This window comes from Anopheles ziemanni, chromosome 3, assembly GCF_943734765.1.
Source record: "Anopheles ziemanni chromosome 3, idAnoZiCoDA_A2_x.2, whole genome shotgun sequence".
In the NCBI taxonomy this organism is placed as follows: domain Eukaryota; kingdom Metazoa; phylum Arthropoda; class Insecta; order Diptera; family Culicidae; genus Anopheles; species Anopheles ziemanni.
This window is the reverse complement of record NC_080706.1, coordinates 85484061-85499812: the sequence shown is the minus strand read 5'-3', so window position 1 is coordinate 85499812 and position 15752 is coordinate 85484061. Positions and strand designations below refer to the sequence as shown.

The 15752-nt window shown below is 41.2% G+C and overlaps 6 protein-coding genes across 6 annotated transcripts; 3 read left to right on the top strand and 3 right to left on the bottom strand.

The window, feature by feature from the left end:
• The first annotated feature begins 1326 nt into the window (after positions 1 to 1326).
• Positions 1327 to 2274, top strand: LOC131289586 (DNA-directed RNA polymerase III subunit RPC7-like). The gene is made up of 3 exons (XM_058318873.1): positions 1327 to 1535; positions 1600 to 1728; positions 1794 to 2274. The coding sequence occupies exons 1-3, from the start codon at positions 1383 to 1385 to the stop codon at positions 2169 to 2171; spliced, it is 660 nt and encodes a 219-aa protein (XP_058174856.1). The 5' UTR covers positions 1327 to 1382; the 3' UTR covers positions 2172 to 2274.
• Positions 2275 to 2288: 14 nt separating this feature from the next.
• On the bottom strand, positions 2289 to 5145 carry LOC131289585 (exocyst complex component 1). Its single transcript, XM_058318872.1, has 3 exons — positions 3289 to 5145; positions 2703 to 3213; positions 2289 to 2636 (listed from the first exon to the last, which is right to left on the bottom strand). The coding sequence occupies exons 1-3, from the start codon at positions 5094 to 5096 to the stop codon at positions 2289 to 2291; spliced, it is 2667 nt and encodes an 888-aa protein (XP_058174855.1). The 5' UTR covers positions 5097 to 5145.
• A 708-nt stretch (positions 5146 to 5853) lies between these two features.
• Positions 5854 to 6462, bottom strand: LOC131288344 (uncharacterized). Its single transcript, XM_058317468.1, has 3 exons — positions 6344 to 6462; positions 6065 to 6234; positions 5854 to 5990 (listed from the first exon to the last, which is right to left on the bottom strand). The coding sequence occupies exons 1-3, from the start codon at positions 6384 to 6386 to the stop codon at positions 5934 to 5936; spliced, it is 270 nt and encodes an 89-aa protein (XP_058173451.1). The 5' UTR covers positions 6387 to 6462; the 3' UTR covers positions 5854 to 5933.
• Positions 6463 to 7739: 1277 nt separating this feature from the next.
• Positions 7740 to 10383, top strand: LOC131286708 (major facilitator superfamily domain-containing protein 8-like). Its single transcript, XM_058315697.1, has 5 exons — positions 7740 to 7966; positions 8174 to 8393; positions 8450 to 9108; positions 9183 to 9905; positions 9976 to 10383. Exons 2-5 carry the CDS (start codon positions 8211 to 8213, stop codon positions 10157 to 10159), a joined length of 1749 nt encoding a protein of 582 aa, XP_058171680.1. The 5' UTR covers positions 7740 to 7966; positions 8174 to 8210; the 3' UTR covers positions 10160 to 10383.
• Positions 10384 to 10858: 475 nt separating this feature from the next.
• LOC131285686 (major facilitator superfamily domain-containing protein 8-like) lies at positions 10859 to 12480 on the top strand. The gene is made up of 3 exons (XM_058314541.1): positions 10859 to 11041; positions 11114 to 11763; positions 11826 to 12480. Exons 1-3 carry the CDS (start codon positions 10859 to 10861, stop codon positions 12478 to 12480), a joined length of 1488 nt encoding a protein of 495 aa, XP_058170524.1.
• Positions 12481 to 12526: 46 nt separating this feature from the next.
• LOC131285685 (organic cation transporter protein-like) lies at positions 12527 to 14298 on the bottom strand. The gene is made up of 3 exons (XM_058314540.1): positions 14135 to 14298; positions 12942 to 14071; positions 12527 to 12879 (listed from the first exon to the last, which is right to left on the bottom strand). The coding sequence occupies exons 1-3, from the start codon at positions 14296 to 14298 to the stop codon at positions 12527 to 12529; spliced, it is 1647 nt and encodes a 548-aa protein (XP_058170523.1).
• Between the last annotated feature and the right edge of the window lie 1454 nt (positions 14299 to 15752).

Genomic DNA, 15752 nt, shown 5'->3' with positions numbered 1-15752 from the left:
TTCAAACCACTGAATTGTGCTCTTTATAATGTTTTCTGATAAAGTTGCTTAATTCTGGAAGGCACTGTACACTATACACTTTTCCATACACCGGAAGTCTTGACAGGAAGAACAGCGACTTTGTGCAAATCCTTCTCGCTGGTTTTTAGCCACGATATGGCGTTCTATGGGAGTTAGGGGCCACAAAACATTTTCAATATACTGTAACAAGCTTCAAAAACAACAAGAATTAGGGTTTTCCACCACTTCTCGCCGTCCGGCTTTAATTAATCTTTGGTCACGTGGTCCGCGATAAAGCTGGATGTTTTAACATGTAATCAAACGTATTTGGTTTAATGTTTTGGCCACGGCGGATTCAACTTAAATGATACAGTTGTCAAAGTTGTTCTAAATTTAAAAGAAATGCTACTCTTAATTTGGTTTCAATAGGAAGTTGCTAGTTTCCGTTTTTGTATTCTTCTTCTTCTTGACGTAACGACCTCTTGGTCATGCCTGCCCGTTAAGGGCTTACGAGACTTGTTTCCCTGTTGTACGTGGATAGTCAGTCCTCTCGTACAGGGGAGGGTCCGGTCTCGGTTGGGATTCGAACCCACGCCGTCGAGGTGGTGAGCCCCGGCGCTCATGGGCCGATTTTCTAACCGGCGCTACCGCTCGGCTGTCGCGGACCCCCTACCCCCGGACAATAAGCATTAAGTATTTCAATATGGTTTGTGCAATTCAAGCCTTGTATTACTATTACTAATATTTCTTCTTTTTGACGCGGCATTCCCAATCGGATTTTTTGTGTGACTATCTGAAGTAATTTTGGGCCAGCCGGTAGTCAACCGTTTCCGTGTTATCCCAACTTTTATTTCGACATATAAAACTATTTTTAGTGATTTTTATATTTCGTATGTGTGACTTGGAGCCTAAAATGAAAAAAGTCACGATTTGGTCTTTTTCTCGGTATTTGGTAATCTTCTCCGTTTCTATTCGCTAATGGATACCAACATTTGTTTAACAATGCTATTTTTACTAGCGACAATTATTTTAGCGTGAAACAATTTACCTTTTCATGTAAAACGATGGTTATAAAACATTGAAAAGCGAGTTTTACGTACATGAACATGAACGCTATAACGGATTAAATTCGTGTTAAGTAGAATGTCTATATTACCGATCATTATGAATTTGAATTGTTCGTCAGCCAGGCGATCGATTAGTCAAATCAATATTTCTTCTGTTGCAAAGCTAATGTTCTATTTGACATATAGGGGCGCTAATTTTCACATGTTTCAAACCGGCATGTGTGTTACATTTGTTAAATGTAAACAAAAACAAAGTTGAAGGTTTGCTTTGCGTCTGATTTGCTTCTCAAATTTAAATACCAGTGATACTTTGAAATGGCTGGACGCGGCCGTGGAAAAGCTGTTGGTACTTTAACCCAGGAACAATTACAATCACTAGGAGTAACCAGCAAAGAAATTCAAGCAGTAACATCTGCCGCTCCCCCTCCTCTTTATCCACCACTGCAGTCAAAACCAGTTCCTCTAGAGGTAGGTTTAGTTTGACCCACGATTACAGAAAAGAAAGACTCACGATTTTCGTAACTAATTTTAGTGTAATGCCGATCGAAGCTACAAGATTTTATGGAAAGAAGACTTCATTTCTTACCTCCGAGAGTCGAGTTACTACACTACCAAAAAATGTTCCAAGTTATCCATACAGCGGTACTCAGATAAAGTTATAGTAAGTTATCCGATGTACATCTTATCGTTTAGACATTGTAGCCAATCTACCTTCAATGATTTCAGAACGTTATTGAGAATGATCCGAAGGTGAAACGAGACGGGGAATTTATGTGGAAAACCATGCCAGCAGAATTGAAACCTAGTTTTAAACGGGTTAAACACACAAATAACACACAAGGAAAGGTGAAAATATCGCGAACGGTGGAAGATATCGATGCTAGATTGAATGCCCTTGAGCGTAAGGAGACATCTGGAGAACGAATGGAAATGGTCAAAAAGGAAAAAAGCGATTCAGAGGATGAAAAGGATAGAGAAGACCTGGAGGAGGAAGTACCGAATGATGAAATGGATGACGATAACGATTATGGAAATAATTACTTCGATAACGGTGAAGCATATAATGACGAGGACGACAATCTGGATGATGGGCCTGTTTATTAAAATTCATCTGAATGTATGTTAGCTAAACTTTCCATTGGTAGTTTTCATTGCATTAAATACTGGAGTACATGCTTATCCGATATAAAAGATACAATAAACATAACACTTACACTTCACTTAATGTGACTGCGCAATTTCAGAAAAGAAGTCTAATATGTCCTTAATAGTGAATTCGAGAGTTATCATAGAACCAGCGTAACATCGTTGAATCCATTGCTCCAACGAATTGTACTGTGTGATGAACTCCTGTTGCATCGCACGCCAAACGACCTGAAGAAGGTTTTCTTCTTCGCAAAGGTGTTTCTCAACTTTCTTGTACAACTGTTCGAGGCCTTTCTTCACTTCTCGGGCTGGATACAGACTTATCACTTTGCGCAATTCTTGTTTGGAATAAGCCATTTGGTAGCTTATTTCCGTGTCCTTTACTCCCTGCTGCACACGTGCTTGAACGCCTTCGAAAAATTGCTACACGAAAAAACTCAATGTCAATATGCAGATAAAATAAAATATGCGTAGCAATATTTTACTTACATTCAATTTCTCAAGCGGACGTCCAAAATATTTCGTAACATATGCCTTTTGGGCATCGTTGTAACGTGTCTTAGCTTCTTTTCTCAATGGTTCAAGCACTTGAACCTTCAACTGGGACAGGGAAGAGTGCATACGATGATAGTTTTCCATTTTAACAACCTGATGCGGTGTTTTTGGATGCTCTGCGGCGTGAAGAGGGATACGCTCGAATATTGCTTCGACCAACTTGATGTACCATTTGTCCAAATCGTTTCGCCGTTCGGTCTTCTTAAATATACTCTCGGCGGTGGCTGCAAACTCTTCGAAATTTTCAACATAAGGAAGTAATCCACATTTAGAACGTTTGGGAAGCTTAGCGTCTTCAATGGATTGAAGTTGCAATTGCATGAACTTGTCGAAACTCCGCTTCACATGGACTAACGCAGAGGCAAAAGTCATACTCAAGAAAGATTGAGCGTCTTGGGCAGACATCACATGTTGAGTTAAACGCACCAATACGTATAAGGAGTAGCTGTTAAAAAAATATTTTAAAAAAGACAGTAAATTTGTTGGGTGAACCCATAATTTAGTTTCATAAATAACTTACTAGCTATCAAGCTTTTCGAAGCTCAGAATGAAACTGTTAAGTTCTGCCTCCAAGTTGGCAAACAATTCTCCCATCATTTTGCGCACTTCTTCGTTGATTTGACGATCGATTCGGCGTTGGGGTATATTGATTGTCGTATCCAGATCGTCTCTTTGTGCAACGGGTTCGCTGGTGCTGGCATCCAAAGTGGTTTGAGTGTTTTTACCAGTTGGGCTTATCACGTCCAATTGGAAAAAAGCGATACAGAAATGTTGCTCACTCAATGCCACAGGCTCAAGTTCAGCAAGCACTTTTTCCAGAATTGAATCAAACCGTTGTCGTTCGGCTGGTTCTGCGCCCGGTGCCCATTGCTCTCTGTTAATGCCGAGAATACCGTACGGTTGGGTCGGTTGTTTGTTCGATTGAGGTCCAATTTTCAACTTGTTACTCATTGCGTTACTGGGAATGTCTTCCCGCGATCCCAAACGTTTGAATGCCAATGTCTGCCTAGCGTTTTCAAAAAACAAACGTATGTCACGATCGTACACTTTGCTCAACGAAGCGTTGTATACTTTGATCAACGCATCGTATGCCTTGCGATCCATCGTTTTCATCCAGTGCATTAGTTCCAAAAAGGCTAACAGTTCCTTATGTACGTTTTGGTGCTTGGGAAGTGAAAGATCATTTGTATGCAGGGCTTGAGCATCCCCTAAGTTTCCGAGATGTATAAATAGATTATTCAAGTGCCGACTGATTGTTTGTGAAAATTTAGCCTTCCATTTTTCGAACCGTTTTCTTTGATCTTGAACAGCAGTTAGCTGCAGCAGGGTCGGATCGATGTCGCTATTCATAGCCATTTGCAAGGCTTTTCCCGCGGCAATTGCAGCGGACAATCCTTTTGGTGTCAAGTCGGTATCGGTGAGTGCTAGCTGATGAGTATGCGGCAAGTCCAACTGCATAACGACCTTTTCTAGTTCCTGGAGCAGCCGTACATTGTTGGTGTTTGCAATCTCTATCATTTGATTTTTTTCACCCATCTTTTCCATGGTATCCCGAACATGGCAGAGGATTTCATCGTAAGCATCTAGCCTCTTTTCGACTTTCTCTGCCTCGTTGATCGCTTCCTCTATGCGGACCATTAACATGTTAACCTGCTTCTCCGAGGCAAGAACACTTTGTATGTTGGCTCCATCGAGCTGCAGCAGATTGTGACTCAAGTCGTCCATAAATAGTTCCGCATTACTGATAGCGTAGTCACATTCAGATATCAATTTTATCAGATTAACCTCTTCCTTCTCGGTAAGTGCATGAAATTCTTCATTCTCGAATTCTTCCAGGTCTTCTTCGCCGTGACCATCACGGTCGCTAGTATCAAACTTCCCATCCGCCTTTTTCTCGGGAGAATTTTCCGTAAGCCACTGCTTGGGAAGATTTTTAAATTCAGCCCTTACGCCCACAGCGCAGTACCTATTGATTTGTTTCCACAGGACCGAAATAAAGTTCTGACGTTCATGCAAATTTGCTGCAAACCATCGATAGGGCTTATCCACAATCATATCAAAGTCGTGCGTGTCAGTAGCTTCGTTTCGTCCATCGATGCATTTTATCTCCTCGAGGGTCCAACTTCGCTTTTTCTTATAAACACCCTTTTCATATTGTTTTATCTGACAAACACTGACGACAACACTTGGCTTCGTGGTGGATACAATACACAAATAAGAACTCTTTTTTCTCTTCAGCAATTTGCTAACATTGCACACCGACAGGATCCGTTCATCTAGTGCATCGAAGACTTCTTTTTGGAAAATGTATTTAATTCCTGCAGCCATTATTACTGATTTTCAATTGTTTTAACTAGAAAAACGTAGAATAAGTGGAAAGAACGTTAACCAAAACAGAGTGAGGTGTCAGTGTCACAACTTGAACCATGAACTTTTTAGACTGTGGTGAAGTAACCACCAGCATGTTGACAGTCGGATAAGGTTTACGTTTGAGCGACTGCAATAATCAAATCCATCACGACAAAATACAGAGAGGCAAATTAACATGCATGTTTTGCTAAATGACGAAACAAACGGGCTTGCTATCTTTGGCAAGTTTTCATCTAAGAGATTGCGATAACACTTAGAGAGGCAAAAACGTACTGGTGCTATTAAAAATGATTCACGTTTTTTAATTATTCCACTTCAGGTGCTTTGCAGCGTAGAGAGGATTGTCTGTAGTTCTTTGTTTATATCCATCACAACCATTTAAGAGCCACACAAATTATAGCTTTATGCAGAACAAACCAGATCTTTAACATGTTCCACCATCAACACAAATATTTGGAAAAGAGTAATAATCTAAATGCTTTGAGGAACGTAAACAATACTCAACCATATAGCAAATCTTTCCACGAGCGACAGGAAACCTCCTCGGCAGTGTCGTTTTGAATCCCCATTCTCTTATCTTCATCTGTACGAGACCCTTTCTATAATCCAGTACTCCTTTTACTAGAATTATTGCTAGATTCGGAACATTTTTCAAACACCTTAAACTTCACCCTTCGGACATTATGCTGCAGATGATATCAAATCATACGCTTCCTTGAAATGCTTCAACCCGTTTTATTCTGATTCACATGGATCATCATATGTTTGCGATCTTACAACCCAGTGACATGTTTTTTAATCCAAGCTTTTTGGCGGGTTATAATTCAAGAAGAGCAATCCACTTTCCTTCACCTGCAAAAGAGTTCAATGAAGTGATCAAATTACTCTACATCGATGGTATTTTACATGGTTAAAGTTGGACTTACCACCGTAAGAGTGATTCCAAAGACGACTATGCCAGCGGCTAAAACCGTGTTATAGACACGGTTTTTGCGGCGGTGTTCCTCGAAGAAATCCCCTTCCGGAACGGGCATGTCGTTCATTGTGTACACACGGAAATTGCTCGGTCCGTGGTAGCCACGGCTCAGGAAGGCGGCTGAAAAACATTCCACCCAAGATAAGTTATGTAACGGATAAGAGTCACCATAATTAAGCCAATGACTATTTTTTCCCAGCTTGTACTTAATAACAGCTGATATAATTACCATTCCGGATGGCCAAATTTGCAATTGGACGAACAGACTGCATTTTATTTCGGTCACAAGGTTATGCAAAAACTACTTCAACTGAGCCTCGTAATTTGACAAGCAATCACGATACCGGAGGAACTTTTGACCAAAATGATTATATAGTGAGGTCTGTTCATCCCGAACCAGATCCGTTTATTAACCCATTTTGCTTTTGCCCGTGCCATGATTTGTTTAGCCGATAGTGTTTATCCATGGGGGACTAAGAGAGTAGTAAATTTAATGGGTTTTTACAGCAGCAGATAACAGCAAATAAATTATTTTATTATTTTTCCACCACCGTACGGTAAAATCGTGCGACAGCTTGCAGCATAAATCCCATACATTTTCGCCTATCAAAAGCTGACACTGTAAAGAAATGACACCAACCTAAGTCCCCAGGCCGATTCCTTGTCGAATAAATCTCAAATCTCATTCATTTCCGCATCGAATAAATATGAAAATCCCAACCACCGAAAAAACTTTGGTAAAAATATCAATTAAAACTGAGTTTCATAACTGAATGACATTTTTCAAGGCTAGAAATAAGTAGTACAACGAAAAATCCTATGTTTCGTGGAGAATATTGCTCGTTTTGTCCAAGGTGTATAAATTAGAAGGTGAAGTCGTCCAGTGTAAAATGACATTTCATGACTTGACATGACACTTCTGCGGTATTCATATGGGTTTTGAGGGGGGGTATCGGAAAAGGATTGGGCTTTTGACATAACTCTTCTCAAATATGGCACCCCTTCCAAAGCGACATAAAGTCACCTTCTATATTTATACACCTTGCGTTTTGTCCGCGTTTGTGTTTCGGTTTGTTTACGTTTTGTCCAGCTGTCGGCTTGTTTTCGTTTCGAATTGACAATTGACAAGAGCTAGCGCGACGCTGCGTTTTTCGCTGTTTCTACACTAGCGCGATTTGTGCGACATTTTTTTGTATGGAGTTCTGCCGCCTGTAATTTCAAATGTAGAAGCGCCAAACTCACTCAGGGTGCATAAAATACGTAGCTAAACAAATATCATGCATTACTTCCTCAAAATTCAACAAAAAATTTTCGCCGAGTTTGCGCCCCATTTCGATACATATTTCCACATACTCCCCTACCTCTGTCGCGCTTGGCTTGCGCGATTGTTCTGCCGAAACTGGGCTACTTTTGAAACGGAACGTCGCGCTGCAGTGTGGACCCCGAGTAAGAATCGGACTAACAGACCTACCAATCCAGTTCCGGCGTTGCATCTCTAGTGAGTAGTGCCGCGCGTTGCTTTGAGCGAACTCTTGCGCATCAATCGTCGTATTTGTCAAACACAGCTTATGAACTAGATTTTGTTTGTAGTTTTTAGTGTTGTTTATAAATAAAAGTTATGAATGGATTATTAACCTGTTTTAGGCCCTCATCTGTTCTTATCGTCTGTTCTTATCATTGATGATAACACCATCATACACGTCGATGTAACTTTGGTTAAATAATGTTCTTCGAAATCGTGTAGCTTTGTTATCATGTATGATCGTGTGCAGTTTACATAATTTTATTTCGCGTTGTTTGAACTCGATTTGTCTTCGGTCGTTTGCCCATAAAAGTTCAATTGCTAAGAAAAGTTAGTTTTCCTACACAGAGTCGTATTTTCCGATAAATTGCAAAAAATGTGTGATTGCTTGCAGTTTTTATTTGAACAAACGTTTTGCAATGATTGCATTATTTGTTACCAAGACTTTGGTCGATTTCACAAGGAGCAATGATGCAAGCATTGCATGATTTAGTACAAAAATCATTACATTTAACTTCCATTATTTTTTTCTTCCAGAAAAGTCACGTTGTTCATACACATTAGGAACTTAATTATGGACCAGCTGAGGAAATATCTTCTAAAAAAACCGAAAGCCAATGATATGCTCGATGGCCTGGAAACAGAGATCGAATATACCGAAAGGTGGACGTCCGTGCGCATTATATACTATACAATGTTTCTGATGTCGCTTGGATTCAGCATCATACTGACTGGAGTGTGGCCTTATTTGGACAAGGTATGCTACTGCATGATTTTCTATTTATCAACATACTGATGATTTCTCAAACTTAGTTGGACCCACACGCTGGCAAGGAGTTCCTAGGATGGATTGTTGCAGCAAATCCAGTTGGTCAAATGATCTTCAGTCCTCTTATAGGATGGTGGGGCAACAGATTAGGCTCAATTAGATTACCGTTACTCTGCTCTCTAGCCATGTTTTCTATCGCAAGCGGTATCTACTCGTGCTTGGAGCTTTTTTCAAGCCACCAAAAATATTGGATGCTTTATTCGCGCTTTCTCATCGGCGTTAGCTCGTCAAGTGTGGCTGTCTGTCGATCATACCTTTCAGCCGCCACGAAAATGAAGGAACGTACTGGTGCAGTGTCAATGGTATCCCTTGCGCAAACATTGGGATTCATCGTTGGGCCTGTGCTTCAGGGGGCTGTGACACTCTTTGGAGAGGATGGATATCCTCTGCTCAGAAATAAACTACATCTTAATATGTACACTGCCACCGGATGGATCAACGTGTTGATGGGAATTCTCAACTTTTGCCTGTTCCTTCCATTTGTTTTCAAAGAAAAACGCATCGCTGCTCGCGAAGCAATGCTGCAACAAGGCAAGCAATCGGAAAAAGAAACCTGGAAATCAATGAAACCTGATTATTTGTCGGCCTGGACATTAATATTTGCTTTTTTCATACTGGTTTTTAACTTTGTATTTCTCGAAACGTAAGTGCTTTCAATTTATAATGCTATAAAATGATGTTGCTAAAAAATAATTTATGCTTTTATATTTCCCACAGACTTGCCACACCCTTGACAATGGATATGTTTGCATGGACGAAAGCTGAGGCGCTCTATTACATGGCGTGGGTAATGGGAGTGGGTGCCATTCTTGCAAGTGCCATGTTTCTTATGATAGGTCCGTTGTGTAAAAGAATACCGGAGCAACACGTGTTAATTTGGGGGGGCTTTTTCCTAATGGTACTGGGACGAGCGGTTTATATACCGATGAGCGACAGTCCTCCAAAACTAGCCATTCCCGATAACCAAACTCTTTTATTGGCGGAACAAGAATATTCATCACCCTACGTGTACGGTTCCAATTTTACGAATGTTTATTCGAACCTAACAAGAGTTGATTTTGACTCTGCTGATCCACTCTCCACAAAGGCACCAGCTTCAGCTTCAACGACAACATCACAGGATTTGTTGGGCTGTCCTCCGGCGCAAGAGTGGTGTAAAACTACTCGCGGTATGACAATTTTCCAGTTCCTATTAGGTTACGCCTTTACGGCGATTGGTTATCCGATTGGTGTCACATTGATCACAACTATTTTCTCAAAAGTCCTTGGACCACGTCCGCAAGGAACGTGGATGGGAATAATGACTGGCTCTGGATGCCTCTCGAGAGCACTAGGTCCGGTATTTTTATCTACCATCTACACGAAGTATGGTCTTTATTGGACCTTCGGTACCACGGCAGTAATGATGGCGTTTACCATGCTATGGTTATGGCAAATGAGGTACTAATTTAAATGAATGAATGTTCGAAGCCTTGGTTTTGTTACTAATGAATATTTTCTATTTTCGTAGACGAAGATTGACTCCAATGCAATATGACACAACCTATGCAGACGAAGAACTCACAGTTATGTCTACGAGGAAAGAACAGAGAACTGGAACCGGCGAAGAAGGCGTGGAAATGGATAATGTACCTAACAAAAGCCATAGGGCTGAAAATTGTTTGCGAAATGTTAACGACATCAATCAGAAGTGATATTTTACTGTCCTAATCAAAGAAATTAGTTGCTCAATCTTAAATCATTTCATTTTGCTGTTATGTATTGGCAAAATATGTAGAGAATTGAATGAACGTGACCGGTTGAAATGAAACCAAAAAATCGTTATCGGCATTATTTACAAATAATGTCTAATCCTGTTTCGCAGCAGCGATAACTAGTAGAATTTTTTTACGCAACAATGGAAATAAAAAGTCTGAATTGATAAGAGCTAATGGGATAGAAGCGATTAATCAGCAGCTGATATTGCAAGCGATGAAACGAGGGTGTCCGTGCTGGAGTGAGGCAGAGGTGTTTGCAATCACGAGTGGGAACGTGCCAGCCCTTAGCAAAACAGGTTTGGCGCTTAGTGATGATGCAGTTTACGATGAGTTAGCCTGCTGTGCGGTTCAAATGTGGAGGAAGTGCAAACGATCTATAATTTATGTTCAACCATCGAGGTTTCCGATGCACTGGCGTATACATGCAGTTGTGTTACAAGCCTATAAATCAAAGCTTTCTGTGCTTTCTCCAGGGATAATTGGAAAATATAACCCAATGATCTTGCTTGCCCTTGAGTTATCAAGATCTTGTTTGGGCGGCAATACCTCGCTAAACTAAACTGGCCAATTCCAACTTCGACCAGCAACATAGGCAAAGATTGTGCGCATTCAGCTTTTGCATTTTGACCACGCACGATGGGCTCCATAAAAAGCAGTTTAAGTTTGAAACAACAGGATAAAGATCGCTCAAGTGGCTTGGAGTCCGACGAAGAGTATCGCGACCGATGGATTACAATAAGAGTAGTGTATTTCAGTGGCTTTCTGATGTTCCTTTCGTTTGGCGTGGTCGCAACCGGGCTGTGGCCGTATCTGGAAAACGTGAGATTTATATGCTTAACATTTGGCAAAATCATGGTATTATCATTTCAATGTTTCATTGTTTTCGCTCAGATGGATCCAACGGCAAGGAAAACATTCTTGAGTGCTTTATTTGCTGCTCCACCTGCGGGCCAGTTACTTTTTAGCCCACTGATTGGATGGTGTTCGACTAGGTTGTCGTCGATAAGGATTCCGTTCGTGCTGTTGACTGTTTTGTTTATACTCGCCAACGGCCTGTACAGTGTGATAGAGCTATTTCCCGTGCCGTATCGAAAGTTTGTGATGTTATTTTCCCGATTCATGTTTGGCATTGCAACGTCCATCAATACGCTAAGTCGAGCTTACCTTTCAACGGCCACTAAAATGTGCGAACGTACTCAGGCCATATCGATGAGTTCGTTTGCCCAAACACTTGGTCTAGCTGTTGGGCCTATCATCCCAGCATCGGTATCAGCTGTTGGTGAGGTTGGGTTCACAATATGTGGTGTTCGGTTCAACATGTACACATTGGGTGGATGGATTTGTGCTGCGGTCGGTGCGGTTTACATTATTTTTTTAAATCCATCCTACTTCAAACACTGCAACATCGCTGCAAAAGAGGCTTTGCGGAAATGTGGTGGTACAGTTGAGAAGGATACCCGGCAACCGTTGAACTTCTTTTCTATCTGGATGATCATGTTAAGCTATGGAGTTTTAATGTTCTTCTATGTGTTATTTCAAGCGTAAGTATCATAAATAATCTTGCGTTATGTAGTAACAATCACCTAATATAATTTCTTTTCAGGGTAATTTCGCCAATTTCGCTCGATCAATTCGCCTGGAGCCACGAGCAGTCGCTGTTTTACTTAGGAATTTTACTCCCCAGCGGAACTGCATGCTCTTGCGTAGTGTTTTTACTTCTACCTCAGCTGTGCCAACGGTTTAGTGAGCACAACGTGTTTGTATATTTCGCCATGCTGCCTCTATTCCTTAGTCAAATTGTAATGATCCCGATAGGCTCCAACAAAATTCAAATAGCAGTGCCACAAAATGGAAGTGATACAGGACCAACAAACGGATGTTCGATTTCACAGGAATGGTGCAACAGTGTACCATCCATAAACCACTATCAGCTCGTTGTTTCCTATGCCCTGCTTTGTATTTCATTTTCGGTAGGAATTGCGATTAGTCAAACGATACTTTCGAAACATCTTGGTACTAGACCCCAGGGAAATTGGATGGCCCTTTACACGAGCATTGGTGGTATTATGCGTATCATTGGACCTGGGGGCGTTATGATATATGTTAGTCTTGGCACGTACTGGTTGTTCGGACTAGGCTCAGCTGTGTCAGGACTTGTACTCATGTGGGTATGGATGTGTAAAGGACATTTGCGATATTCAAAGAAGTCGATTGTAGCAGCAGAGGTGCAGTTGATGTTGATCCAACCAAAACAATGAGATTCACATAGATTGTAGAACACATACACAACTATTTTATTCAAAATCATTTACTCGTCGCTTGATGTGAGTCATTTTTGTTTTCCATAGCCATGGCCTCATCGAGTGTGTCAGGAAGATCAGTATTAAGCGTTTCAGGAAATTGGAGAATTGCAATACCGGAAGTAATGCCGAGGCAGCCGAAAAGTATCATTGGAAGGGGCTCCCAGAATTTTGATAACAGTGGCGTTTGCGGTGCTACCATCGATCCAATACGGCCAAACATAGAGCATGTCGATAGAAGACTTTGGCGTAGGTTAGTTGGAAAAATCTCCACTGTATAAATGTATAGTGTTCCGAAAGACATGGTGATGCATAGTTTACTGAGTAGGAATAGCGCCAGATTAAGCTGTGGAACATCTGAAAATAAGTCATATTTTTTTAATTAACAAAAAAAGAACAAAATGTTCAAAAAATCTTACCTGCACCAGCAATGAACACCGAAACAATGCAAAACAGTCCACTACCTATAAGTGTGGTGAAAAGAGTTTTTTTTCGTCCAAACCGATCCAGGATTAGCTGCATGAGAAAGAATCCAGGCAATTCAACAAGTGATACGAGGATGAAGTTGAGGTACTTATTGCCGGATAGAGATACTGAGTTGAGGCTCAGCCCGAAATAAACCATTGTGTTAGTGAGCCAACAAAAAGAACAATTTACGACACGCAGCACAAGTCCACGAGTGGCGAAGGCTTCACGCACCAATTGTGTAAAGGGTTTACTGTTCTCCATTTCTGCACTGCACTCGTCATCGCTTTTGTTGCAGAAGCTTTCCACTACCGACGGTGAAAGTTTCTTCCCGTTCAAGTCAGCCGCACGTAATAGGATAGTTAATGCATCCTTTTTTCTGTTTTTTGATAACAACCAGCGTACACTCTCCGCTGTGGTATAAAGCAGGGGTAATGCAATCAACCCGGATATGTACAAAATTCGTAGTAATACTCGCCAGTCACGGAAGTACATAGCCAACAGGCCGAGCAGGGCCTCACCAAAGGAAAAGGCACACGATATAATGTTATTCCCAGTCACACGCATTTTCGGACCAACAAGCTCCAGCGCTAGTATGAACGCCGTCGTATACATGGTTGAACCGATAGCTGGATCAAGGAACTCCATTACGACGAACATTGCATAGCTGGTGGAAAAAGAACGAATCAAACCGAAAATCGCACTTCCAGCGACACTGATCAGCAAAACCCATCGTCTACCAAATCGATCCGAAAAATACCCGGCTATAGGAAGTGCTACAAATTGACCGATATTGTTCACGGTTCCCACCAAGGTAAGTTTCCAGTCATTTTGAGCACATGTAAGGTTGAAATCACGCACAATAGTATTTTCATTTGTTTCAAAAACGAAACGATCACACTGGAGCAAAGTGGAAGAATTTTGTTCATCTTGGGCTATTGTACATTTTTCTGGTAGTGCCGTTTCATTCCAAACAAATTTGTACCGCCAACAATGATCATCATTCTGGGGGACTTGCGTACCATTTAACCATGGAACATCGTAAACTTCCGTTGCGGGATCTTCACACTCCGGAGTCAAGCATCTGTGAAAGAAAATCACGATGAAATAGATTTCTATGCAACTATACTGTTGTGCATGTACAGACCTGTAGTTGAGGTTTCCGGCAGTGAATACGTAGCTCAGCGTGAAGAATGCGTTGAATATTATCGGTAGTATCATCAGCCCATATTGGCGCACTTGGAACAATCCGAACTGACCAATCTCGTGCAACAATCCATCCAGGTCAATGGCATCCTCAGATTGTGTCATAGTTAGTTGTAATACACCGGTTACCACTAATTCTATCTCCCGTTTCTGCGATTTTTTTGATAATGAAAAAGCGTAGTAAGCTTAGTTGTTGGTTTCAACCTAAAAATTGCTTGTTTAAGAGCTAGCGTTGAGGAACGACTGAACGGATCGCGACACATTACGGTAAGAGAACTGGTTAGCTATTTTGGTGTTTACCTTACAAACGTGTTTTTATTTTCTTCTCTAAACAATCGAAACCAAGTGCGCATGCTTGTACGCTGGCGATCGTTCCATTCAACTAACTGACTGATTGTTCAAGTGATTTGATTGAACAAATACTCTGTTTGTGTTAATTGATTTCCATTGATGCAAAAGTGCAAAGGTTGCGTGATGAAGAGAAGGAGATAGTTTGAATCAGTCGCCAGATAATAGCAAAAGCTGCTCTATGCGTGTTAGCGAAAATGAAATAACTAGACAATCATGAAGCATTAAAGATAACGGTTATAGAAATGATAATGCGAAAAGATACTCAACCTCGACATGGTTTCCACAGTGGTATAGCGGAGGAAGTAAATCAGATATGCAATAATTCGAATTAAAGCTCAACATTTCTGGTAAGATCGCAAATGAGGCTTCCTCCAAAATAATTTTTGCCATTTTTTTTTTCATATTTGCACCTGATGGTATGCAATGGATGACGCATAAATACTTTTTCCCCACGCCCTCCACATACCACACCGTTAGGATGAATGTGGGGTCGAATCCGTGTAAAAACATGGTAATATGACCCATTACATACCTACAGGTACATCGTATCACAACATCGTTGGGTACTTTTTTTTTTACATTTGTGTTGCGAAAAAAATGAACTAGTTTGAGGGCGCTACGTTACAAAGCTGCAGCGATTGGAAGCTTTGAGAATTTGAGCTTATTAATCCTATGACAGAAAGTTGTATCTCTATTTTAATATTACAGTTGAAAGAACACAAAACTTTCCTTAAAAAACACTTTATACTAAGGCTAATTACACTAAGTGCATTTATATATCGGGTTGAGGTTAGCATGGGAGTTCCAGTTCGGCAGTGCATCAGACCGGATCGTTAGCAGTGCACGGAGTTCCAGAGGTTATCTTACGTCATGGCCGCATGGTGACGCCGAGCTGGAGCCCAATTCAGATAAATCCTAGCTGCCGCATATCTCGTGCTGTTTTAGTCAACGTGTCCTGACAAACGGAAGGAATTATCCCTCCAGTGGACGGCGGGTGGGCATATGGCTATTATAGCCGGTCCTGAAGGACGAGCCCCTTCATAGGAGTTCGGACAGAGTCGGTACCCCTCTGATTACGAGTAAAGGATCAAATTGTTCGACCTAGCGTACGAGGATATCCCCCGACTCATATAACGAAAGAAGAAAATGGTTAGGATGTAAAACGAAGCCTACTCGAAGGACAGGTACCAAACGTGTTTGCCAAACAA

Bases quoted from the DNA above. Each gene is read 5' to 3' on its own strand.
- LOC131289586 (XM_058318873.1), top strand. From the start codon at position 1,383: ATGGCTGGACGCGGCCGTGGAAAAGCTGTTGGTACTTTAACCCAGGAA. The intron at 1,536-1,599 runs GTAGGTTTAGTT...AACTAATTTTAG, and splicing joins CAAAACCAGTTCCTCTAGAG to TGTAATGCCGATCGAAGCTA. The intron at 1,729-1,793 runs GTAAGTTATCCG...CAATGATTTCAG, and splicing joins GGTACTCAGATAAAGTTATA to AACGTTATTGAGAATGATCC.
- LOC131289585 (XM_058318872.1), bottom strand. From the start codon at position 5,096: ATGGCTGCAGGAATTAAATACATTTTCCAAAAAGAAGTCTTCGATGCA. The intron at 3,214-3,288 runs GTAAGTTATTTA...TTTTTTTAACAG, and splicing joins TTCGAAAAGCTTGATAGCTA to CTACTCCTTATACGTATTGG. The intron at 2,637-2,702 runs GTAAGTAAAATA...TTTTTCGTGTAG, and splicing joins GTCCGCTTGAGAAATTGAAT to CAATTTTTCGAAGGCGTTCA.
- LOC131288344 (XM_058317468.1), bottom strand. From the start codon at position 6,386: ATGCAGTCTGTTCGTCCAATTGCAAATTTGGCCATCCGGAATG. The intron at 6,235-6,343 runs GTAATTATATCA...AATGTTTTTCAG, and splicing joins AAATTTGGCCATCCGGAATG to CCGCCTTCCTGAGCCGTGGC. The intron at 5,991-6,064 runs GTAAGTCCAACT...ACTCTTTTGCAG, and splicing joins TTGGAATCACTCTTACGGTG to GTGAAGGAAAGTGGATTGCT.
- LOC131286708 (XM_058315697.1), top strand. From the start codon at position 8,211: ATGGACCAGCTGAGGAAATATCTTCTAAAAAAACCGAAAGCCAATGAT. The intron at 8,394-8,449 runs GTATGCTACTGC...TCTCAAACTTAG, and splicing joins TGTGGCCTTATTTGGACAAG to TTGGACCCACACGCTGGCAA. The intron at 9,109-9,182 runs GTAAGTGCTTTC...TATTTCCCACAG, and splicing joins AACTTTGTATTTCTCGAAAC to ACTTGCCACACCCTTGACAA.
- LOC131285686 (XM_058314541.1), top strand. From the start codon at position 10,859: ATGGGCTCCATAAAAAGCAGTTTAAGTTTGAAACAACAGGATAAAGAT. The intron at 11,042-11,113 runs GTGAGATTTATA...GTTTTCGCTCAG, and splicing joins TGTGGCCGTATCTGGAAAAC to ATGGATCCAACGGCAAGGAA. The intron at 11,764-11,825 runs GTAAGTATCATA...ATTTCTTTTCAG, and splicing joins TTCTATGTGTTATTTCAAGC to GGTAATTTCGCCAATTTCGC.
- LOC131285685 (XM_058314540.1), bottom strand. From the start codon at position 14,298: ATGACACAATCTGAGGATGCCATTGACCTGGATGGATTGTTGCACGAG. The intron at 14,072-14,134 runs GTCTGTACATGC...TTTCTTTCACAG, and splicing joins GCCGGAAACCTCAACTACAG to ATGCTTGACTCCGGAGTGTG. The intron at 12,880-12,941 runs GTAAGATTTTTT...ACTTATTTTCAG, and splicing joins GGTGTTCATTGCTGGTGCAG to ATGTTCCACAGCTTAATCTG.